We start from the raw sequence: 25653 nt of genomic DNA, 5'->3' as shown, positions 1-25653 counted from the left end.
GGACTATACATTTAAACGTAATTGTGTAAATATTGTGTTATATTTGTTGACAATATCTTGTATAAGTATACTTACTTAATAAACAATGTAATTTTTACAGAAATAAAATAAGTTTTTCATTATTAAGATATCAGTTTGTGTTAAGTTGGTTTTTCTGAGTAAGTAATTATGTAAAATATTTGTTGTAATTAACTTAAATTAGTACTTTCGAGGTGACTTCGTACAAAAATATTATACTTCTAAACGTAATGCAACAATATGCATTACTTCTAGTAAGAAACGCGAAAAGAAGAGAAAAGCGTAAAAATTTGGAGCAATCGGCACTATCGATATTTTATAACAGTCCTCCAAGTGCCCCGGCTGTTACCAGAAGTTTTGGTCTTAGTCGTCAGGTGCTAGTTGCCGGAACTGTTCGTCGAACTTCCATCAATCGTTGAGAGCGATTTCCACTTACTTCATCGTCGATTGGACGGCGATGGAAGCACCTGCGACGACTATTAACGTCCCGGGTGAAGAGTGCACCTGGGCCTGTAAAAAGCAAGGACATCCGTCTTCTCGAGCGCCTCGTGTAGACCTAGCGTCCGGTTCCTAGCCACCACATGTGCCACACCGGCTATGGAAAGGCGATCCGCCTCTTAGTTGACACCGCCACGGACTGTCACCAGAGTGTCGTCCGTGTAGCACGCGAGCGCAATTCCCGGTAACATGGCCCCACGCAACATTCAACAGACCAAGGACTGAGCTTTGTGGAGCTCAAACATTGACCGCCATGTCCATCCGCCTCCGCAGGTCGGGAAGTCGATTGCCTTTCCCGAGAAGTAGTCTGCGATGATGGTTTGCAAATAGGTACAGTTGAATGCCGTGGTATCGCAGTACGGCCTTCTCCGTCTCCCAAGGTAGTGTTGAACGCGTTGGAGAAGTCTAGTGAAATCGCCCACAACACTACCCTGGGAAACCGCCTCATCGGTGAGGTTCTCGTGAGGCGCAGTGGTGCTAACGGTCGACCCATGCGGCCCATCACGAGGTCCACTTTACTTTTCGATTTGAGTTTCGCGATAACTGCACTAAACTCTCCTTCGGTTACAAGTAAAACCTCGCTACACCCATGTGTGGCGGACTCGACTCGACTCTGAGGGAAGAAATACCCGACGACACTCTCCAAGAGTTAGTTTAGAACAAAATTATGGACGTTTGATCATGGAAGTTAGCAAACAACATACGACAAGTACTTAGATAATGGCTGTAGCAATTTTTAGTAAATACTTTCAGAATCTTGCTATTGACGGCGACTCTTAATATACTCAGTGTCCAGTTATAATTAAGCAAATCCTTTCGAGGCATTTAAACAGATTACCAACCTGGTACTGGGTGAAATCGCTGAGTTTCTCGATGTTTTTATTGACGAAAGCCAGTCGTTTCTTTGAACGAATACCCTATTGCAACTTCAGCTTTAAGAAACGTCTACTTTAGTCTTCCTTCGTATCTATTTATTTCTGACTCGAATGCGTTGATACAAGTCGAGTATTTATAGATATCTAGGTCATAGTAACAGCACAAACACAGACACACACACACACACACACACACGCACGCACGTCCGCACGCACACGCAAACGCACACACACACACATACACACACAGTTTGGAAAGTCATCTGACAATTGAGGAAAATATTATGTAGTTATCGTTACCATAACCAATCGAGCTACATAAAGCGTATCTATACACTACAGTACACACAGTTTTGACTTTCCTACCATTTTATTATATGTATAGATAATCGTAAGTGTTTTTGGTGCTGTATAGCGTTTACGCAGTCGACGTCGCGGGCAGCAGCTAGTATGCAATATATTTTACTTAAAACCAAATCTACAGTTGAATCTGCTAGATTGAAGCACGTAGGTACATAGTTGTCTTCCAGGAATACGTATTTAATATATTCTTGATAATTACTATGTGAGAGAAAAGGGAATATTAGAGTTCATTTTAATTTAGCTTTAGCTAAAGACGTACTTGAGTAACATTTTGTTTACGCATAACAGCTTACTACTCTTCCACTCTACACTTACAAATTCTACATATTTTATTGATACGGCTTACACATAAGTAGGTACCTTTTTAACCGACTTCCAAAAAAGGAGGAGGTTCTCAATTCGACTTTTTTTTATGTATGTTACATCAGAACTTTTGACCGTGTGGACCAATTTCGACAAATTTTCCTTTGATCGAAAGATGGTGTGTGTCAATTGGTCCCATTTAAATTTATTTGAGATCTAACAACTACTTTTCTAGTTATATCTAATAATGCGTTTTTACTTGACGCTTTTTTCGTCGACCTACGTTGTATTATACCGCATAACTTTCTACTGGATGTACCGATTTTGATAATTCTTTTTTTGTTGGAAAGGAGATATCCCTAGTTTAGTACCATGATAAGGAAACCAGGATCTGATGATGGGATCCCAGAGAAATCGAGGAAAACTCTTGAAAATCCGCAATAACTTTTTACTGGGTGTACCGATTTTGATAATTCTTTTTTTGTTGGAAAGGAGATATCCCTAGTTTAGTACCATAATAAGGAAACCAAGATCTGATGATGGGACCCTAGAGAAATCGAGGGAAACTCTTGAAAATCGGCAATAACTTTTTACTGGGTGTACCGATTTTAATAATTTTTAATTTAATCGAAAGCTGATGTTTGTCATGTGGTCACATATAAATTTTATTGAGATCTCATAACTACTTTTTGAGTAATCTTTGATAACGCGTAGTTACTTGACAATTGTTTCATCGATCTACGTTGTATTACTCGTCGATGTAATTGAAGTCGGTTTTTTTTCGTTTGCAAGCAAACACAATTATTTAAAGTAAAAAGGTTTGAAAAACAATTTCATATATTATTTCAAATTAGCCATTTTGTTAGCATTCACGCTCAGCTGGTCAAATTTCATACTATACAGTTGGATCGTTTCATACTAATATCCGTACTGAAAGCCTAAGGATTCCTTTGAACACGATAAATACTTGGATAGTTTCCAGTGACCGAATTTGTGAGAACTAAAATGTAGGACAGTTTAATGTGTAAGACTTATCTAAGTTAAAAGATGTCTTTTATTTTTTCTTGTAATATGCTCTATATACATATAAATGAATGTTTGTCTGTATGTCTTTTATATCTATATACAGTAACTATGTATTTGATCTTGTCATGATCTGAGGCAAAGTATTGTGCATGAGCCAACAAAGGTTTCTGAGTTGGTACGACCAAAAAAAAAAAAGAAAATATAAAAAAGCGTAGATAGCGCGAAGAGTCGCTAGTCTAAACATAAAAGTGTGTTATTGTATTTTTTTGTATAAATAAATATGATAATAACTTTTCCTATTATTTTAATATTTTACTAGTCTATATATTAATAATGATCTCTGAATTGTATATATTAACTAGCTGTGCCCGCGACTTCGTCCACGTAGAGTTTAACAAAAAAGTTATTAATCAGTTATTATCTCGAGTAGTATAGCTCGAGTCTCGATGCGATGATATTAACAATTGCTTTACAATATATTTATAACAATATAATGTATTTTCATAAGAATATCGATTGTTTTGATATAAACAGAACATTTGCAGTATAAAGATGCGAAGGAATAATAAAATTATAACCTCACGTTTTCGACTGCGCAAAGTAAAGGTCTCCTTTTGAGGTTACTACTATAACAAAAAATAAGATAAAAACATGTAATAAAATTCCACAAACGATATCGAAATTCTCTGACAATAAATTTAAAGTTTGTGCGCTTTCAGCCTGTAATATCCCGCTGCTGGGATTTCCCCTTGTAGGAGAAGGATCAGAGCTTAATCCACCACGCTCCTTCAGTGCAGGTTGGTGGATATATTCCTTACTATGAGTAACGATCGCTATCAGGCATATAACAACCGGGACCGACGGCTTAACGTGCTCTATGAGGCACGTTGAGGAGACCCACAAATACCCAGTACACGGGAAATATCTGTATGGCCTATACAAATCTTTTTCATGTGCGGGGATTGAACCCGAAACAGTCACAAACCATTGTTGCGACCGTTGCGCCAACGCGTCGTCGTCGTTAAGGTTTGTATTAAAAATAAATTAATAGCTAAAGCTTATTATTCGGTGCAGGATTACATAAATGATAAAGATGTGTAGTCTTAGTAACGCTGTATTTCATGCAAGATATTACCAAATTTGTATAAAAATACATTTCACAATTAATGTTTTTGTTTTAAGAGTAACTGCGGAGTTACTAGCCGATTTTTCTCTGCTTCAGGTACTGTTAAAAATAATGACTACAATGATAAATATATTTTTTAATTTTTATTTTTAACCGACTTCACAAAAGGAGGTATATATGTCTCCATGACAAATACATTATGTATATAATTTTGTACGTATAAAAAATTGTTAAATTATATATATATATATATATATATATCTATAATATAAAAATGAGTCGCTGAATGTGTTGCTAAGCGCAAAACTCGAGAGCGGTTGGACCGATTTCGCTAATTCTTTTTTTAAAATATTCCTTGAAGTACGAGGATGGTTCTTACGGAGAAAAAAATTCTAAAAAAAAAAATTTAAATTTCCTGAAAAAGTCTAAAAAGAACACTTTTCTATACTCCCATACAAAAGATTTGTGATAATACTTAAAAGTCAATTTGAACTTTAATACCATACGATAAAGTTTGTGTTAGTATATATATATATATATATATATATGGAGGTGGTTACTCAATTCGACCGTAATTTTTTTTAAATGTATGTTCGGGAATGTCGTCTATGAACCGATTCTCTTTTTGTTGGAAAGGACATATCTCTGGTGTGGTACCGTGATGTGTGGTACCGTGATAAGGAAACCAGGATCTGATGATCGGATCCTAGAGAAATCGAGGGAATCTCGAAAATCCGCATAACTTTTTACTGGGTGTACCGATTTTGATTATTTCGAATTGAAAGCCAATGTTTATCATGTGGTCACATTTAAATTCCATCGAGATCTGATAACAACTTTTGGAGTAATCTTTGATAATGCGTATTTACTTGACTATTTTTTCGTCTACCTACATTGTATTACTTGTCAATGTAATTGAATTCGGATTTTTTTCGTTTGCCAGCAAACGCAATTATTATTATTAATGTCGCTTGCAAAAGCTCTTTATAATTCATAATAATTATTATCATTTCTTAGTTTTAGTGCGATTTTTGTGTTTCCAGATCCCCGAAGAATTAAACCCAAAAATTTACACTAAAATGTGGGTCACATTGAATTGAAACAATTTTATAATTATATTATTTCGTTTAATGGTAATATTTTCGTACCGTAACTAAGCGTATTATTGCTGCATCAAAACTAAAATTAAAACAATTGACTAAATTGGTCTAATCAGTTCTAGTGGGGAGCACCACGCTATATGGCAATTAAGAACTACCTTTACAGGCGCTGAATTTTTATGAAAATGCAAAATTGAATGCTATACGTACTATGTGTATGTATTTTTGTCTTAAAGCAACAATCCTTTTTTTAAGTTAAGATAAATGAATGTCAGTGTTAGTAAACTTTCAGTCAAACTGTTTAAAAATGGGGTCAAGTTTTTCACATAATATTTCGTTAAGTTAATTAGGGTAATTGGTAACGTCAACTTCACATGCATTATGAATTTCCCCTTTAATTGGCGCAATTGCCCGATGTGTCAATTTTGACACGTGCAAGTACGTCCAAAAGGGTCGTTGAATTTTCATTAAATTATCAAAGCGGGAAAGTGAAAAGGGGGTTCCAGGACTTTGCGATCCACCCTATGTGGTTTAGTCGGCTCTTTGTATGGTTGCCGGAAGTTATACTTTCCTGGCTTTGGCTTGTTATCATTCCAAACAATGTACAAACTTCTGCCCCTTTTAATTAGCAACATCTCTCTCAGACTAAATTTTTTTTTTCAGGAATGTCTTGTAATCTCAGTTTAAATTACAATAAAACGAATACACTAAGTTGTTTATGTTAATGAAAGTTCAATTTTGTTGAAATGAAATTTTTGATCTTTTTAAGTGAAATTAGATATTTATTGAAAAACAGCGAAATCCCTGTGACAGTGCTATCATCATCATCATCACAGCAGCCTTTCGCAGTCCACTACTGGACATAGGCCTTCACAAGTTCGCGCCAAAAATGGTGCGAGCTCATGTGTTTTGCCCACGCTGGGCAGGCGGGTTGGTGACCGCAGGGCTGGTTTTGTCGCACCAAAGACGCTGCTGCCTGTCTTCGACCTGTGTATTTCAAAGCCAGTAGTTGGATTATTATCCTGCCATCGGTCGGCTTTTTAAGTTCCAAGGTATTAGTGGAACTGTGTTATCCCTTAGTCCCCTCTTACGACACCAACGGGAATAGAGGGGGTGGCTATATTCTTTGATGCCGTAACCACACAGCAGAGAGTGCTATGCTAAATTAATATTTTATTTACATTAATAGGTATGTGTAGACCATTGTTAATTACGTGGCGATGACATTAATGCAACCAAATTGACCACCTGTTTAAGTTTAGCAACTATTGACACAAGCAGAGCTAGAGAGATATTGCTTATTTCTTATCAACGGACGTCAAAAAGCGATTAATAGGTCGTCTGGCGGTTGCACCGCGGTCTAGCGGAAACGGCTCGCACCAAATAATCGCATCGATCGCCAAAAAACTAACCCACATACGCACTGGCAGCGTAGCCGGAATTATTAATCGTGAGGAGTAAGTGTGGGGGTGTCGGGTGGTGTGGAAGGCGCAGGCGCGGACGTGCGGCGGGCACTCCGCGAGGAAGGCTCGCGCGCTCCGGCCGCGTACGAGGCGCGACCGCGACCGCGATGCGCGAGCTGCCGTCACCGCGGCCGCTCCCGCAAGCGCCGCGCTAACCGGTACCGATGCAGTGGCGAAAACTAACCAGGTTGAAATCTTCGCCGGGCGGACAGTCGCGCGCTCGGAGGATGCTCTGCTGCGGCCGCAGGAAGGTATGCGATCCGATCGATAACGCGCGCCGAAACCGTCGCCCCTCCCGGCCCGGACGCCGACGCCGTTCGACGACCCCGCTTGCTAAGGCCTCACTAACTCCTAGTCTGTGGATTTTCCTGGACCTTTTCCCTATTACCATAATGCCCAATTGATGTAATTGGGGACACCTCTGTCACCTACGTGCTAAAAAATTTAATATCAGATGAGTTTTAATAGATTTTTATATTGAACAACTAAATTGTATATCCTAATTCTTGTTTAATTATTTCACAAGTACCTACATTCATCTATGATCCTCAATATTGATCATAGATTACCTATGTTATATTCGTGTAGGAAGGTGAGCGGGGCGCCAAATTTTAAAAATTTTAAACTTACTCAAAGATATGTGTATAAAGTTGATGTTGACGCTTAAAACTCCTTCTCCTATTACCTCTTTTTATTTAAACTCCTCTGTAAAAGCTGCACAACTCTGGAACTCTCTACCTCTTTCTATAAGACAAACTCCATCTTTCTTTCTTATGCTAAAAAATATCTCACAGAGTATACTATTTGTCAGTAAAGACGTTATTATGTCGTTTAGATCGCAGAGTTCGTTTTAATTTTAATTGAAGTATCCTGTTAATTATCTGAAAACCTACGAGTTTGAATCTATTTGGTATAAACTTACAAGGCGTTTCGTATAACAACTTAAGACATGAAATGCATAGGGTCCGGTTTATAAAGAACGAGAGTTACTTTCTTTGAAATAAAACGTTTTAGAGTAATAAATATAAACGACCTTCTTGTGATAAGTTTTAATTGAGGAGAGAGATAAGTATTGAAAAAAAAAAAAACGATCTTTCGCCATTTTGTCGATATAAATATATTAAACATGCGCCAAGGAAACTCTTAAAATGGAGAAAATTTGATTTCAGCAACAATGTAGTTGAGTTAAACTACATTAGAGACGTATTGATGTCACAACACGGTTGATATTCGTTTAACATATATCGCCATCTCTTACAATATGCTAGGTATGTGTTATGTTGCCACGATAATATAATTTTATAACATAATAGCACACAGTATAATTTACCTTATCTTTTGTAATATTGGGGTGACGAACTTTATGTTATTACTAGCTGTGCCCGTGACTTCTTCCGCGCGGAAATTAACAAAAAAGTTATTATTCAGTTTGCAGAGTTATAAAATCAATAAATTTGTGAAAGTCCCGTCACAATCGGTCCAGCTGTTTCAGAGATTAGGCGGAACAAACAGACAGACAAAAATTGTTAAAAAATGTTATTTTTGGTGTATGTACCGTGTATACATACAAACGCATTTAGTAAAAAGCGGTTATTTTACAAAGATACACTCCAATTTTATTTATTTGTATAGATTATATACGAAAATAGGTACTTGTCATTTTTAAAATGATACCCATTACTACGAGAACGACGAGTCAACATAGATATATTTCTATCAGATTAAAGGAAAACTCATAATTGTCAACTTTGTGAAATGGAATCTACGAAAAGGTCACTTATTTTTCCAATAGTTATATTCATTTAAGAAATATTAGTAGTCATTACTACTTATTTGATAACAACACGGAATAATGTAGGTCAGCCGTGATACCAGTAGAAAACTAAAATAATAATCGAAACGTTCACCCATTTTTGAACGCACTCGTTCTTACCTACTTACAAACGCTTTTTATTTAAATAATGTTTTTTGTTGTACTGACCGTAATTTTAATGCACTGTGCAAAGAGAGATTTATCATTTTTATTCGTTTAGAAATAAAAAGTATACAAAGGAAAAGTTTTTGCTTTATAAAGAGTTTAAAACGTTAATGGTACAGTTTTAGGGCTTTTACTGGTATTGTATGAATAAATATAATTATACTTTATACAATTTTTTTTAATCACATATTACCTACGTATATGAGCTATTGCTATAATCATTTCATTTTAATGTTCAGGTCAAACTTAGTTGATTTAAATACGAGGGTAGTTTTGAAGTAAATATTTAATCGGACGTAGGATTAGAAGTGATCCTCTAATCCTACGTGTTTTTTTTATAAAGGTTATCTTAACGTTGCTATGTGGCATTACATTTTAGAATTATAAGATTTAAGTAGAGATTACTCTGTAGTGACATTGTTACTTACTTATTTATTACTTTATTGTTACATAACATTATTACTATTTTAGTTGAAATAATTTTAAAAATAAAGAGCTGTAATCTCTATTTATTAGAAATACTAAATTTTTACTATTTAAAAAAAAAAGTAGGTCATGGTTAAATGACTGTTATATGCCCTCATTTCTTTTCTATCAACAAAAGATGAAAAAAACTGAATCGATTCACCTCATTTCAAAAGAATGGAAATTCTTTTGCTATTTGTACAGTAGAGAAATGCTAGACACATTCATTATTTAAAATATGATAGTAATTTTTTATTGTTTTTAAAAGATGCAGCGTTATGATATTAAACCTAAAAACACTAAATTAACTGAAATACACCAGAGTAGTAGTTAAATGTATGTATGTTTTAAAAACATATAACAAAAAAAAAAATATTCATTGTTCGAACTGTTTCACAATGTAATTCAACAGTAGGTAACATTTATAATAACCATATTGTATACTATAATTATATTGTAATGTTTGCGTCATTATTGAAATTATTGAAGTTAATAATTTATTTACCGTGTTACTATTAAAAAGACATTGGGCGAATGGCGGGCTTAGTAGAGGTATGATACAAGTTGTAGCTAATGCAACTTAAAGTCGCGCGATAAAGAATTTGAAATTAATTTTTCATTAATTAAAATCATTGTACTTAAGTGTAGACAAAATTACTAATTACGAAAAGATTTTAAACTAGTTATAGACATCAATAACAAAGTTAAATTGATGATCATTAAACATAATTGAAATTTAAAAATAATGTTAACATTTTTAGGGTTTACAGGACTTAAAAAAGTGACACTTCATATTATAATAATTCATACACGTTGAAACAAAATGCCTTAGTTACGAGCGGGGGCGTGGCTGGAAAATCGGAGTGTAATCACAGGCCGGCTTGTTGAATTAGTAACGTATCATTGATCCGTGATTTGAAACCCTTTTTTCGTTCAGTTCGATTTTTATTTCGATAATTTCATAAACCATTAGACATATAAAGTTCATAGCTACTTCAATATATTAAAGAGCTTAGTACGATTCTATTGTAATTATTTCATACACTAGAATACTGTATGTAATACTAGCTGCACGGTGCACCACGTAGTTTGTAACCCACGTAATTTTCGATAAAAAGTAGCTTATGCGTTATTTTGTATATCCTGACGTGTAAGTTACTTCTTAAGATCAATTTAGTAGTTATCAAAAGTAAGTTATAAAAACTATCTAATAAACACCTATCCATCTTTACAAAATTTTATATAATTCAGCTTTTTACCGATAAGATAATTTTAAAAACTGAACTGATACAGAGGTAACTTCTAATAATAAAAACTTTGCTCCACGTGTACCTTGAGTGTGAAGAGTTTATTTATTATTTATTTATTTACATATTTTTAGACAAATTAGATAATTTAATTGTTGTATTTTAAGTATAAGACTCACTTCAATGTTAAGCACAAAAGTATGTAAATACTTTGCCTTAATTAATTTTATTTGCAATGAAATGTATGCGGACGTTCGCACAGATATATTAAATTTCACAAACGAAGTAAGCAATCAAACGTTTGTCGAATTGATTTTGATATCAGACAGTGTAAAGCCTAAAAGAGTTAAACAAAGCCTTCCCATAGTGTCTAAGCAGATTAGTCGTCGATTGTGAACTACGGCTTCACAGTTTACTGAAAGGAAGTACATATTACAGAAATTGTGTAATACGCTTACACAGGTCACTAAATAAGATTTCACGTTTCTTGTAGAATAAAATTGAACACTAAATAACTGAACGAAACTAAGCGTTGTAAAAATTTAGTCTACACCTTAAAAAATTACGTTAACTTTACAAGTTATTTCATTATTTCATTAACAAAATAATTAAACTCCCAAATTCAAATTATACTGTTGTTATTATATAATAACACACTTTTGCCCTTAACCGCTCCCAGCAGGACACAGTTTTGGTGTCCTTACACACACACACACACATACACACAAACAATAGGGAAAACATACTAAAAATACAAATAATTGTGTTTGCTCACAAACGAAAAAAACCGACTTTAATTACATCGACGAGTAATACAACGTAGATCGACGAAAAAATAGTCAAGTAACTACGCGTTATCAAAGATTACTCAAAAAGTAGTTATCAGATCACAATAAAATTTATATGTGACCACATGACAAACATCAGCTTTCGATTAGATTAAAAATTATTAAAATCGGTACCCCCAGTAAAAAGTTATTGCGGATTCAAGAGTTTCCCTCGATTTCTCTGGGATTTTATCATCAGATCCTGGTTTCCTTATCATGGAACTAAACTAGGGATATCTCCTTTCCAACAAAAAAAGAATTATCAAAATCGGTATATCCAGTAGAAAGTTATGCGGTATAATACAACATAGGTCGACGAAAAAAGCGTCAAGTAAAAACGCATTATTAGATATAACTCGAAAAGTGGTTGTTAGATCTCAAATAAATTTAAATGGGACCAAATGAGACACACCACCTGTCGATTAAAAAAAAAATTGTCGAAATCGGTCCACACAGTCAAAAGTTCAGATGTAACATACATAAAAAAAAATACAATCGAATTGAGAACCTCCTCCTTTTTTGGAAGTCGGTTAAGAAAGAGACGATGATACATATATTTACAATCTTTATTAAATTTTCATGAGTATTAGGAATCGAAACTATGATTTGCAGTTGCGGGTTCAGTTGCAAAGCCAAGTTCAGTTGCAAAGTCAAGTTCAGTGCCAATCCATTAAATTCGATATAGCATTTCGTTAATCATGATAAGTTACTGAGGAGTACTATTTACTTAATAAGTCATTTATTTTATTAAATTGTTAAGTATTTTAATTTGCAATTATATATAAGCAAGACGCTGAATTCATACTTGGATGAGCTATGTAAAAAATATAACGAAACAACAGGATAAATAAAAATAGTTTGAATATATGGTCATGTGTGCGGTTTTAAGCCATTGTGGGGTTCGCTATCAGCGCTTTTATTTATTCACCCTCACTATTCAAGTATTGTCACGTACTTACTGAACAATACCTTTGAAATTTTTTAAGGTTAATATTTGATATCAATAGAGATTTTAGTGTTTATTTTTGGTCAGTTACAAGTTGGATTTAAACATGTTTTTAAATCAGTGCTTTTACAACATTCAATAATTCATCATTAAACATATATTTTGACAGAAAATTCAAGTCACAGCTAACTTAACACTTTCACTCAAACCTAATCTCGAGTTGATATTAACATATGCTACAATTATAAAAACATAGTAATATACAAAATTATTATTTTAGTGGATACAGCTACAATGTAATATGGTTACACGTCATGTTAAGCAATCACGGCCTAAAGTAAGCCTTTGTCAAAGGATCAACCAGTGCAATAAAGACTGTTGAATCTGAGAAATAGAAAGCAGCTGCAGATTGCCAACAATTTTAGCTTTTATTTATTGTACGAAACACAACTATAGAAACAATTTTAAGGCGACTTTCTGTAACAGCAGTGATCTAGAGAGTTCTGGTCGAGTATAGACTTGCAATTTTAACGAGGTGTAGTCAACTACAGCTTTTTTTTAAGCAATTATACCTAAAATAGAGTACTAGTTGCGCCTTACGCTTTCATTTGTGTAATCCTGTCTAATCCTGTGGGAACATTAGAATAAAAAGTAGCCTATGTGTTTTCTGGATCTACAGCTATCCACGTCCCAATTTTCGTTACAATCTGGTTCGTTGTTTTTGTGTGAAATAGTAACATACATTCGTCCTCTCAAACATTTCTGTTTATACTATTTACTCGTATTTGATTTGAGAATTTAGTCAGTAAATATATTAACAAAAGTAATAAAAGCTTTGCTTTAATAATTGTTATCATGTTTATCGACCACTGAATACATAATATGTATGAATTTCCTACGTCACAGATAACTGGCACGTTGTGGATTAAATGGTATTAGGTGATCGCCCACGGATGACGTCATTCAATTTAGACCTAGGGCAACACCGTATAAAAGATTTTGTTCAAATAGACTCTCTGAAATGTAATAAAGTGCACTGAAAGCTTTGAGACTGTGTTAAATGGTGACATTTATTGTAAGATTGTCGTCTAGAGACATAGTACACAATTATATTGGTTTATATATCGCATATTGTGCTGTGTGGCTACGGCATTAAAGAATATAGCCACCTCTCTTCCCGTGGGTATCGTAAGAGGCGATTAAGAGATAGCATATTTCCTTTACCACCTTGGAACATATAAAGCCGACCGATGGCAGGATAACCATCCAACTGCTGGCTTTGAAATACATAGGTCGAAGACGGGCAGTAGCGTCTGCCCTGCGTTCACCAACCCGTCTGCCCAGCGTGGTGACTATGGGCAACACACATGAGTTCATGCCATTTTTGTCGCGAATTTGTGGAGGCCTATGTCCAGCAGTGGACTGCAATAGGCTGAAATAATGATAATGATAATGATGATGATCGCATATATCGTGTTGTATTACATTTTATAGATATATGGTATACGTAATTAGTAATAACTGTTCTGAAAATCAGTCACCTATCATTTAAATACAAAAATATTTTATTGTAGTAATTTAAGTTTAACATTTTTATACGATTTACATAAATACATAAATTACTAAAATAAGCAACAATTATAAACTTCATTATAAATAATTTGTTGTTATCTTTTTGTCATGTTTAAATACTTAATACGTTACCGAACATAATTATCATATATTACATATGGTGTAGTTTGCCCTAAATTAAGCTTTAAGTGACAATTTACATGTTCCTAAGGCTAGTGAAAAGCTAAAGTTGGTTAAGTGTAAGCGTTCTGCTGACTTAGCGAAACTTGTCACATTCTACTTAAAGCTATTTTTATTGTCACACGAGAATATTAACTCAAAAACAATCTTGTTTAAGTTTTATTTTATTAAAATATTTATAGAATAGATAATTTTAAGATTTTTAAATATAAGTATTGTAAAAAGATACATATTCAACTAAGATTCATAAGCTTTTAGACAAAATATTATTTAAATAAGTTATTATATAAATAAAATTACAATAGAATTATTCGAAAATATATTCGTAATATCACCCTTATTGTTCTATTGTACTGAAAACAACAAAGGTTGTAAAAGTTTTGTTCTGTACAAAAGATGAAAGGGTCGTGTACAACAAAAATTTGTCAGAAGGTCTTATTTGTTGGTGAAATTCGTACAAAAAATATTTTCAATGAAAAAAGGGAATATAATAATTAAATAGACATTAACTTAAGGTAAGATTTTTTTATTTTGAAATTTACTTTAATACAACGATTACGAGGAGACTTGTACTTAAAAATGTTTTTCAAAAACCTGTAGCATGTTTAATACTTTATAGACCAAGAGCCCGCGAGCGCCTGACTTTTGTCATTTCATAAAAGGTGAAAATTTCTCAGCGCATGCTCCCAACACCGGTAGAAGCAATAGCCAAATATGAAGATTAGCTCATTTGGCTTTGGCAGATACCAACATATACTTTTAATATTTCTTTTCATTCCATAGTTTAGGCTTCCTATACATGTTTTAATACGTTATATTTAAATGTTAAAATAAAAAATGTGTAAGTATGTGTAAGTATGAAAAAAATATATTATGTGGATAAATCCAAGTAATCACGTTTACGTTAAAAATAATGCAAATAAATATAAATCAACTGTGTTAACAAGTATGTGACTACTTTTTTTTTAAAAAGTCAATTCAAAAGTTCTCTTTTATTCTTATTTTCAATAAATTATGCTTATGATTTTCGTTTGATATTATTACTGTAGGATTAATGATTCTCACTAGTACCAAGATAGCACAGACAATTTTGCGAATGTCACGTAAAATGGAGAAGACACGAAAGAGATTGATCGCTGCATTAGAGGTTACAACTTCAGTAGAATTTCGTCGACCATAGAAATAATAGGTATATTTTGGTCGTTTGATATTCTCAAAGAACTGAAGTGAAGAAGCTGTCTTCAATCTGTCAGGTCAACTTGAAAATAATGTATAATAATTAAGATCAATTAATGATGTTTCTCTGCTGTGTGGCTACGGCAGTAAGGAATATAGCCACCCCCCATCTTCCCTTGGGTGTCGTAAAAGGTGACTAAGTGATAACACGGCAGCGTCTTCGGTGCGACAAAGCCAGCCTTGCGGTCACCAACCCGTCTTCCCAGCATGGTGACTATGGGCAACACACATGAGTTCGCGCCATTTTCGGCGCGAACTTGTGGAGGCCTATGTCCAGCAGTGGACTGTATTAGGATGAAGTGTGTGATGTTTCCTTTTTTATAAAACTATGGTGGCAAACAAGCGTACAGCACACTTGATGATAAGTAGTTGCCATAGTTTATGGAATGGTGCAACACCAGAAGCATCTCAAGCGCATTGTTGACCCTACCCCTGACTCCACCCAGGAGCTCTAGCCACTTTATTTACCACAGGAATACAACACGAATTGGGAGTAGCTTTATTTAAATGATTGTGATCTTTTTAAAGAATGAGGCTGCTCCAGATTTTAAGCAGGATATATAAAGAATATACAATATGCTTAGCCCTGTCCCAATAAAACAGATGCTATAATAATCTCAACATCAAAATATGCTTTATTCGAGTATCCTTCAGTCTCTGTGAATTGTCATTTCCAAAGAATTATTTAGTAAAATGTGAAGCTAACAACGTCACAAAATGTAGTCCTTATCGAGAAGTACCTACCAGAAATTCAATACATAGTTTCGCTCTTAAATCAGTTCTCTACAAGTCTACATATTTATTTTAGAATGAAATTTTAAAATTTTTAAATATAATAATCTCGTAGTGTTCATATATAAAAAGTTACGAGGTTGGTTCTATAATTAATTATTTTAAGTTAAAATTGTATGTAGTACGTAAAATAATATATAAATATTTTGAAGGGAGTTTACGATTGTTGCAGCCGCAGATGCCAAAAAAGCAATTTACTTATAATACTTTATTAATTTATATTATAATTAAATTTTTAACTAAAGAGGTGATTCCCTACTGATGTTAAGTAGAAGAATGATTAAATAAAATGAAGTTGAAGAAAGGTTTGCACGGTGGGGCCGTCGCTGCGGTGGTCTCTGCGGTGGTCGCCTTTCATTGCTTGTCATCTTCGTCCGAAATGATGTTGAAATCTTGCACGTGTGCCGTACAGAGAAAAATAAGGCTGTGGGCACACCTGGGTTTCTTATATTAAGTTAAGTCGGAGGCACACTGATACCGTGGGGTTAGGCTAGTGCAACAAGGGCAACAATAAAATATATTCTAAATACGCTAAATCGAAAAATTTTGAATGTTTATATCAATTTAGATCGTAGATATTTTTTTATATTACTGTAAATTTACAGGTTTTTTTTTTATTTTTTTTATTTTCGTTGTCTTCCCTCTAATATATTGGAGCGACACCTATGTTGCCTCACTGTACTGATTCCAGATACGAGGAATGTGTGAAGTTGTCAACTTAATAAATATACAAAGTACAGTAAATACAAATCAAAAAGTTTGGGCTTTATGGATTTTAATTCATTAATGGTAGCAATATATCATTTAGTGATTATTTAATTCAAACAAATTCAACCTCAATTTGTAGAAAGAAAACGATTTATCATACAAATGTATGATTAATTATTGACAGTTTTATGTAGAGACACGACGTTTAAAATGTCAAGAAACGAGTTTGCTAGGCATTAGTTGTTCCAGATAACTCATACATTCATGATAATTTATGTGTAATTACACATTATTCTGTGACGATGCATCCTTAATTTTACTCTACAATTCTATACAGAGTACACATTTTAGCGACATGTCTTTACTGACAAACTGGCTATATCCCGGCAATATTATTGCAGTGTTGTGTAGTGAAAAAGCATTCTTAGTAAATTATTACTTATATGTGTCCAGTATTCGTATTATAGTGTCGAAGGCGTGTTATATAAAAGAAACAGACTTTCTCTTTACAGATTATTTAAATCAAAAATGAAAATCAAAATCAAAAATTGCTTTATTCAAATAGGCTCCAAGAGCACTTTCGAATCGTTATTTTACAAATTAAAACTTTAGAAATTAATTATTATTTTTGTAAAAGTGAAGTTACCACCGATTCGGAATGTAGATTCTGCAGAGAAGAATTGGCAAGAAACTCCGCAGTTACTCTTTTGAAAATAATATATAAACTGTATTTTAGAACAAAATTAGAAACATGTTGCATGAAATACAGCGTCACTAAGTCAATGATTAATGAGTCAATGATAATATGTTAAATGATTATATTGTTACGGGGTTTGTCGTCAAAGTGACATATTCATGATATTGTGCTTTATTTCAATGAGTTTAATCAAATGACTACTCGATAGAAGTAAAATTAAACGTTAGTTCCAAATTGTGGACTACAAATTATATTTTATCTAAATGGCTGAGTCGATTAAGAAACGGGTGTATTCCCGCTAGATACTTTTAGATAATAACAGGAGGAAGTAATATGTACCATAATATGTTATAATTAAACCTGTTCATTTTTATTGTAGGTTCTTCTAAGTTCAGTGCCTTTTTGATATATAATGAAAAAAAGAATCAATTTTATATAACATTGAAATCTGATATTAATAATGAAAAAGAACTATTATATTTTGTGGTTATTAATGTAAAAATGATTATATAATATAACTATAAAAATAATTAAAATGTAATAAAAGTTGTCAAGGACATTCTGTATGTACGATACGCACCGAACTAATCCTACTAATATTATAAACGTGAAATTTTGTATGTATGGATGTATGGATGTTTATTCCTCTTTCACGCAAAAACTACCGAATGGATTTGAATGAAAGTTTACAATAATATTATTATACATTAGAATAACACATAGGCTATACGTTTTAAAGAAAGTGTCTAATTTGTCCAAAATATAACGATGGTTGTCAAGTAAGTCGAAAAAAAAAAAACTGCCATCTGTGAGCTATTCTGACGTACGCTGCAAAAACTGTAGAGTTTACACGTATATAATGTATTGGAGAAATATTTATCTTAATTAGTCGTACAAAAAAGTCCGCGACAGCATATATCTATCTTTTATGAGTAAGTCATTATCGCAAAATCAGTGAACCATAAATACAGTAAAAATTGATAATATATTTCTAATGCACATTTGGTAGTAACAAATTGATTTTTATGTCACAGAACCAATTTTTGATGAATTTTGGTATAAAGATAGATATTGAGAAGATAATATGCTACTCGAAGTACTTACTAATCCAGACGAAGTCGCCGGTACCAGCTAGTATTGCTATAAATCTTAATAAACGCATATTAAGTGTTTAGCGGTTAAGTTAACTCTGACGAAAACTACATGTCTAAGTTCTGAGACGTGTAGATGAACCGCAGCAGAGCACTCACATCCATTCTCATTACAAGTTTCTATTTACGTCTGTTGTTCATACTAGTTTATACACGCAACTATGTTTTAATTGTTGTTTGAGGTATTATGTAATGGACAGAAATTTTATAAAACCATGAATGCTTTTATCGCTTTATTGTATTTTTTATTAATACTCGTGGAAAATCCGCCAACCCGAAGTTAAGCAGGAGCGAAAGAGGCCCCGCAGTGGGATGTTATAGGCTGAATCGTGATTGAATCGTGGAAAAAATGTAATGCTAAGCGTCTTTCTCGTAATTGCTTGTGCCTTTGATTATGTATTGCTGTATGGTATACTCTTACCATTACATAAATTGTAATATGTATCATTAGTATAGTTAAGGTCAAATTTGATAATAAAAGTTACGAATATTTGTCAATATTTTCAAACTGCTGCATCTCTTACTGCAATTTAATTACGCGAAGTGAATAAAAGATGAAATGAAATTAATTATTAGATATAAAAAATATTTTAGTCAAATTTAGGCGTAAATAGTCCTTCTATAGCCGGTGGTTAAAAGAGACATAATTTTTTTCATTATAGAAAAATTTACTATATCTAACAAAATGTATACAGGACAGTACTCTATATACAAGTACTGTTTTAATGATCTTAAAAATAAGTAAAATATTAAGGATTTAAGGTAAATAAAATTGTATGAACAACAAGATATAACAAACTAAATAGACTAAAATTATTTTGAGAATATTATTTAAAAAATTCTAATTAGATTATTTAATTGTACTCGTATAAGTAATTAGATTGTGAAAATATAATTTTAAATTAATGTTAATTAACTACCTTTTTAATGTCTAATAAAATAGACGTTTCAAAATCAATGTGTTTTTTTTTTTTTTTTTTTTTTTTTGATATCGCAGGGTAACCCATTTACGGGTGATATCCAGGATGCCCGGGTAGGCATTCCTAGACCGTATGTCGGCTTAGCACTTGGGGGTGCACTACCGACCAAAACCCCTGCGGGAGCCTTCAGCCGCTTTAATTGGAGGGTCCCGGAACTGCAGGCAACAGGATCCCTCCAGCGACAGGCTGGCCTCGGCGAAAAGACCAGACTTCTCCTCCATGGGACTGTCCGGCTCACCTCTGAACAATCCCGACGACGCCATGTCTAGCAGGACCGGGTTCCCATCCCGGCCCGACAAGGGCACAGGGGCGTTACTGGAGACGCATTAAGTAGCGCCTCCTACGCACCCCCGTTCGTCGCCTGCGGACGGAGGCCTCGTCGGCGGCCCCCTCTCTCATCCGCTCGTCGTTCTCCTTCTGGGACATTACTGTCTCGCAGAAGGAGACCATCGCCTTCCAGGATTCGTCGTCACCGAGCATCGCGGTGATAACGCTCGGCAGTGACAAGTCCCCTCCGAGGACTGTCGTCAGATCGCGACGTAGCGCCGCCCATCTCGGGCACACCTCGAGGGTGTGCTGGGCAGAGTCCACCGCCGCGCCACAATCGTGACATTCAGTCGTCGGCTCCCTTTGGGCCGTCCGACACAAGTATTCACCAAAGCAGCCGTGCCCGGTGAGAACCTGCGTCAGACGGAAGGTGAGGGGTTTGCGCTTACGGCGCATCCACCGCTCAAGGACCGGGCGCAAGGCAGCCGTTACGCGTGTGCCATACGGCTGCTCCACCAGGTCCTCCCCCCACCTCCGCATTAATGCTTCTTGCCCCATCCGGCGCACCCGTAGGATCCCGTCCAACGTGAGGTTCTCACCGAGAGCCCTCCTACCCGAGACGTATGAGTAGGTCTCGGCAAGGACCTCCGCCACGAGCTCCCACGGGGGGTCGCCAGCTAGAGCAGTAGCTGCAGCCCACGATACCGTACGATACCCCCGAATCACCCTCACTGCGATGATCTTCTGCGCCGACCGCAGTGCGGCCTTATTCTTCGCAGTGAGGCGATCCGCCCAAACCGGGGCACCGTACGTCGCCATACTCCGGCAGACTCCGGAATATAGCTGCCTGCAGGCGGCGCTGGGTCCTCCGAGGTTCGGGAGGAGTCTGCCCAGTGCACTCGCCACCTTCACGACCTTCGGTCCCACCATAGCGAAGTGTGGACCGAAGGTCCACCCTCCGTCAAGGATGAGCCCCAAATATTTCATTTGGGAGCTCATCCTGACCCTCCCCTCTCCGATCTGCAGGGTAGCCCCCGGTGGGGATCCCTTGCGTCCGGTCCCGCGAAAGAGGAGGGCTTCGGTCTTTTCAATTCTGACACGAAGCCCCAAACTCTTTATGCGGCTGATCACGAGGTCGAGTCCGACCTCAGCCAGCCGCGCCGCCTCCTTATAGTCTCGTCCCCGGGAGTAAACGAGAGTGTCATCCGCGTAGCAAATGACACCCATCCCGGGGAGGAGACGGCCTCGCAGGACCCAGTCGTATCCGATGTCCCACAGGATCGGGCCCAGCACCGATCCCTGTGGGACACCGCAGCCGACCCGCCGCCACTCCACGGACCCCGACCGATTTTCGAGGCCTACTTTGCGATCGGAGAGGTACGCCTCCAGCAGCCTCCCTAGATACGGGGGTACTCCGAAGAATTTGAGTGCCTCCCGAATCACTGCATGCGGGAGGCTGTTGAAGGCGTTCGCGATGTCCAACGACACCGCGAGCACCACCTCCCTTTTGTGTTCCGCTTCACCCGTCACCGCCCGTAGGCGTTTGAGGGCGTCGATGGTCGACCGGCGCGCTCGAAACCCGAATTGGGATTCCGAGAGTCCGGGTCCCGAGCCCTCCTCCAGGTGCTGAACGAGCCGGGAAGCCACTATTCTCTCCAAGAGTTTCCCAGCTTCGTTCAGCAACACCACCGGTCGCACCGACGAAGCCGAGTCCGGGGTCCGCCCTGCCTTAGGAAGTAGGCAAAGCCGACCCTCCTTCCAGGCCCCCGGGAACTGGCCAGATCGCAGGCAGCGGTCAAACAGTTCCCGGAGGCTATCGCCGAGGTGCCCGAGAGCGATCCCAAGTACTCTCCCGTGCACCCCGTCTGGACCCGGCGCCCTCTTCTTACTCTGAAGGCGGGACAGAGCTGCCTCCATTTCAGCCTCTGTGACGGGTGGCGGAACACTCTCCTCCTCGTCCGGCGTCTGCCGAGCCATCCTGAGGGGCATGAAACCCTCGGGTTCGTCGGGAAAGAGTTCCCCGACGATCCTTCCCAGTTGCTCCGGCTGGAGCGTTTCGCTGATGGGGGCCGACTGGGCGCGGAGCTTGTTCCGCGCCCAATTATACGGTCGGCCCCAGGGGTCTCTCTCTAGACCCCCAACTAACTCCAGCCAGGCCTCCTCCTTGGCTCGGCATATGGCCTGCTGCAGGATCTTCCTTTTCTCCACGTAGATCCTGCGCAGCCTGTCGTCCCTGTCCACGTCCTGGGGGCGTCTCCGCCTGCTCCGAGTATATTGCCTCCTGGCCCCGTTGCAGGCGGCCCGGAGACCGGCTATCTCAGCCGACCACCAGTAGAGCGCCCGCCGTTGGGGTAGACGCTTCGCGCGCGGCATGGCCGCTCTGCAGACAGCGGTAAATGTGTCACAGAGCCGGTTAGCCGCCTCATCCACCCCAAACTCCAGCAATGGCGGGAGACTCCAGCGGCCGACGATTGCGGCCTCCTCTGCCAGTTCCCGGTTGAGCTTGGAGAGTGCCCAACGTGGAAACTGGCTACACCCCCTGAACAACGTTGACGACGACGATGACGCCGGACGGACGGGAGCTGGAGACACCTCGAACCTTATGTATCGATGGTCCGAGAGAGTCTCCACCTCCGTTTCCACCCTCCACCCCTCCACTCTGCGTGCGATAGCTGGCGTGGCAAACGTGACGTCTACCACGGAACCTCCCGACCAACGCACGCACGTCTGGACTGCCCCCACATTGAGCAGGGATAGTCCGGCAGCAAGCGCCCACTCCTCTACCTCCCTCCCTTTTGGGTTCGTAACCGGATTTCCCCAAGCCGTGGACTTGGCATTGAGGTCGCCGGCTACGAAAACCTGAAGGGGAGCTAGCTGCCCCACCAGCGGCCCCAGAACATCGAGAAACCGTTCCAGGGCCGCCAGGTCACGATTCGGGGAGAAGTAGACTCCGACGAAAGCCACCTCCCCCCGAACCGCAGCCACATACCCATGTCCCCTCGCCTTGATGACAAGGGGGGGTCCAGCTCCAGGCCTCACCACGATCGCCACCAAGCCCTCGGTGTCTCCCGCCCAGTGTGGGTAAGAAGGCACGGCATATGGTTCGGCGACGATCGCGACGTCAACACACCACTCCGCCATGGACTGCAAGAAAAGGTCCTGGGCTCCAGCGCAGTGGTTGACGTTCGCCTGGAGGACGTTGAGATGCCCGGACATTATTCGGCCATCTCAGCGTCTGCTGTCACCACTTGGTTCCCCCCTTGGGATGTCTGCCAGGGGAACTTCCCGCGAGTTAATGGGGGTTTGCACGCCATGCCCCCCATCACGTGGCCCGCCGGCCTGCCAGCGTCCGCGCACACCGCGCAACGAGCGGCGGCCGAGCACCCGGCGGCTTTGTGGCCAGCCTGTCCGCAGCGATAGCACAGTGTGCTGCGGTCAGTGCCTGCTGGGCACGTGGCACCGACGTGCCCTAGTCCCAAACAACGGAAGCAGTGCCTGGGACGCGCCTGCAGGAGGTGGACGACCCCCCTGCTCCACCCCACCGCTATTTTCCCGGCTTGCAGCAATTTTTTCCCTGCTGCTGCTGGAACTTCAATGTGGGCTGTTCCCGAGCCCATTTGCCCTACGCGAATGTTTCTCACGTGGACTTGTCCCGGAGAACAGCCCCCCTCCTTCGCCACCGCAGTAGCCAAGCGCTCCGCTGTGACCGCGTCGCTCAGGCCTGAGATTCGCATCTCTGCCCGCTTCTCAGGCCGGAGCACCTCCACCTCCTCAGCCAAGGCCTCCTTTAGACGAGCGGCGAGGGCATCGGCCTTCTCCCCACACGTGGAGCCGGTCACCTCGATAAGTCGCGCCCCGGTCGCCGACTGGCGAATTCGAAGCGGGCCTATTCCCAGCTCGTTGAGGTCGATATTGCTCTCGGCCTTAAGCAATGTCGACCCGTACGTGGCCCCCCTGGCTACTGCCTCCGGCCGTAACTTAATAATTACGGCCGCAGAGCGAGGGAGCGCCAGCCTAGGCTTCGGGGTCTCCTTCTTGGCCGGCGGCGTTGAGGCTGCCGTTTTTTTTGTCACCGGGTTCTTCGCCGGCGGCGCTGAAGCTGTCCGTTTGTTCGCCGCCGATTTCCGGCGGACGACTTCTGTCCAGCTTGCCCTCGGCTCCTCATGGGGTATAGCCACCTCTCCCTCCTTCCGTTGAGTGGCCGCTTGCTTTGAGGTGGAGGGACCGAACGCAGTCCACTCCACCTCCTTAACCTTTCCCTTTCCTTTGCCTTTTCCCTTCCCCTTTCCCTTGCTCGATGCTAGGGGAAGGGTGGGGGGCTCCTCCGAGTCTAATTGGGCACCCACGCTAGCGCTAGAGGCCGCCGTCATTCGGTTCTTGCTCGCACTGGTGGCCCTTGTAGCTCGCGCCAGTGGTCTGCTGTCCCTAGCCATTGGGGTGCCGCAAGGAGGGGCAGCAGGGAGCTGAAGAGCCGCCATGCGGTCGTCCACAATGTTGCCGACCATAATCGCTATATCCTGCATTAGGTCGGCAGACTCCTTTCTGCTCGTGGATTCAGCCACCTTTTTGCGGCTATCCTCGAACTCCCGTTTGTAAGCGCGTATCTCCTCACGGCACAACTCCAGCTCCCGCGCGATGCGACAATTGTCCGCCCTCAGCCTTCGGACTTCGTCCGTCTCGGTGCGGACCACTAGGGACTCCAGCATCTCCCTAATGGAACCGGCGGCCCTTCTGATTTTGGCAGCGTAACCACCCTTGAGGTTGACTGACTTCCCAGTCAAGCCGAGGATTAAGTTAAGGTTGGCCTCAGTGGCCACCCTGAGCTCCTCGGCCCCCCGTTCCTCGATATTGTCTATCTCGATGGGGGTCTCCTCCATATGACCCCCCACACCCTGCTCCTTCCTAAATACTCTCTTGTCGAGTGCCGCCTCAAACTCTTCCTCCCGGTCTCTCTCCACGCGCTCTCTCAGAGCTGCTCTGGCGCCCCTGAGTGTGGGTGCCTTGCCCCTTTTGGCCACTGGACGGGTTCTACTCCCCGCGGTCGCTCCCGTCCCTGTCTCCGTGCCAGAGTTTTCAGAACCCCCTGAGTAAAGGCGCTTTCGCCCCAGCTCCGACTCAGACAACGAGGTGATGGAAATATCTTCCAGAACTTCGATACCGCCTTCTGCTTGGCCCTGAGAAGGGCCTTTGGGTTGGCCCTGAGAAGGGCCTTTGGGTTGGCCCTGAGAAGGGCCAAAATCAATGTGTAATGCAATTAAAACGAATGACATGAAATATTGGTTGGACGCCAAAAATTATTCTTGTAGACAGCCATGAGAGTTTCGTAGCGGATTGCTACGAACATTGATTATTATTAATTAAAAGTTAGAAAACATGTCCGGAAGTAATAAATATATCTTTAATTTTAGTAATTTTATCTTTTTTTATACTTATCATTATAATGATTACATAATTTAGTATTTATTTAATTTACTGAACGCCTGCTACGGTTTTCTTATAAAAGTTAAAATTTACATCAATTTTAATTTATTTAAAGTATAAAAGAACATAAATACAACTAGCACTCCTTATTTTATGCTATATATCATACAAAAATACAAATTGAAAAATGTATATGTACGAATAGATGCATATATTATTTTTAAACGTTAGTAAGAATAAATTATAAAAAAAAAAAAAAAAAAAAAAAAAAACAGATCGAAAATGAAAGTAACGTAGTAATCAATAGCAAACAGCCGTCGTCGTTGTTATTATTTATTTACGAATAAAGGCTATTTTATGACTGTTGTCTGTTTTGATGCTAATGGTTTTATAATTGCACATTTTTTTTTCTTT

General features: G+C 39.2%; 1 protein-coding gene across 1 annotated transcript in view; it reads left to right on the top strand.

The window, feature by feature from the left end:
• The first annotated feature begins 6936 nt into the window (after positions 1 to 6936).
• LOC123654595 (rho GTPase-activating protein 100F) overlaps positions 6937 to 25653 on the top strand; it is a 52839-nt gene continuing 34122 nt past the window's right edge. The window contains exon 1 of the mRNA XM_045590491.1: positions 6937 to 7023. Coding sequence (XP_045446447.1) covers positions 6937 to 7023 — 87 coding nt within the window. The remainder of the gene's footprint in view (positions 7024 to 25653) is intronic.

Source organism: Melitaea cinxia, chromosome 6 (genome assembly GCF_905220565.1).
Source record: "Melitaea cinxia chromosome 6, ilMelCinx1.1, whole genome shotgun sequence".
Taxonomy (NCBI): Eukaryota; Metazoa; Arthropoda; class Insecta; order Lepidoptera; family Nymphalidae; genus Melitaea; species Melitaea cinxia.
The sequence above is the reverse complement of the archived record's forward strand: the minus strand, read 5'-3'. Positions and strand labels throughout refer to the sequence as shown.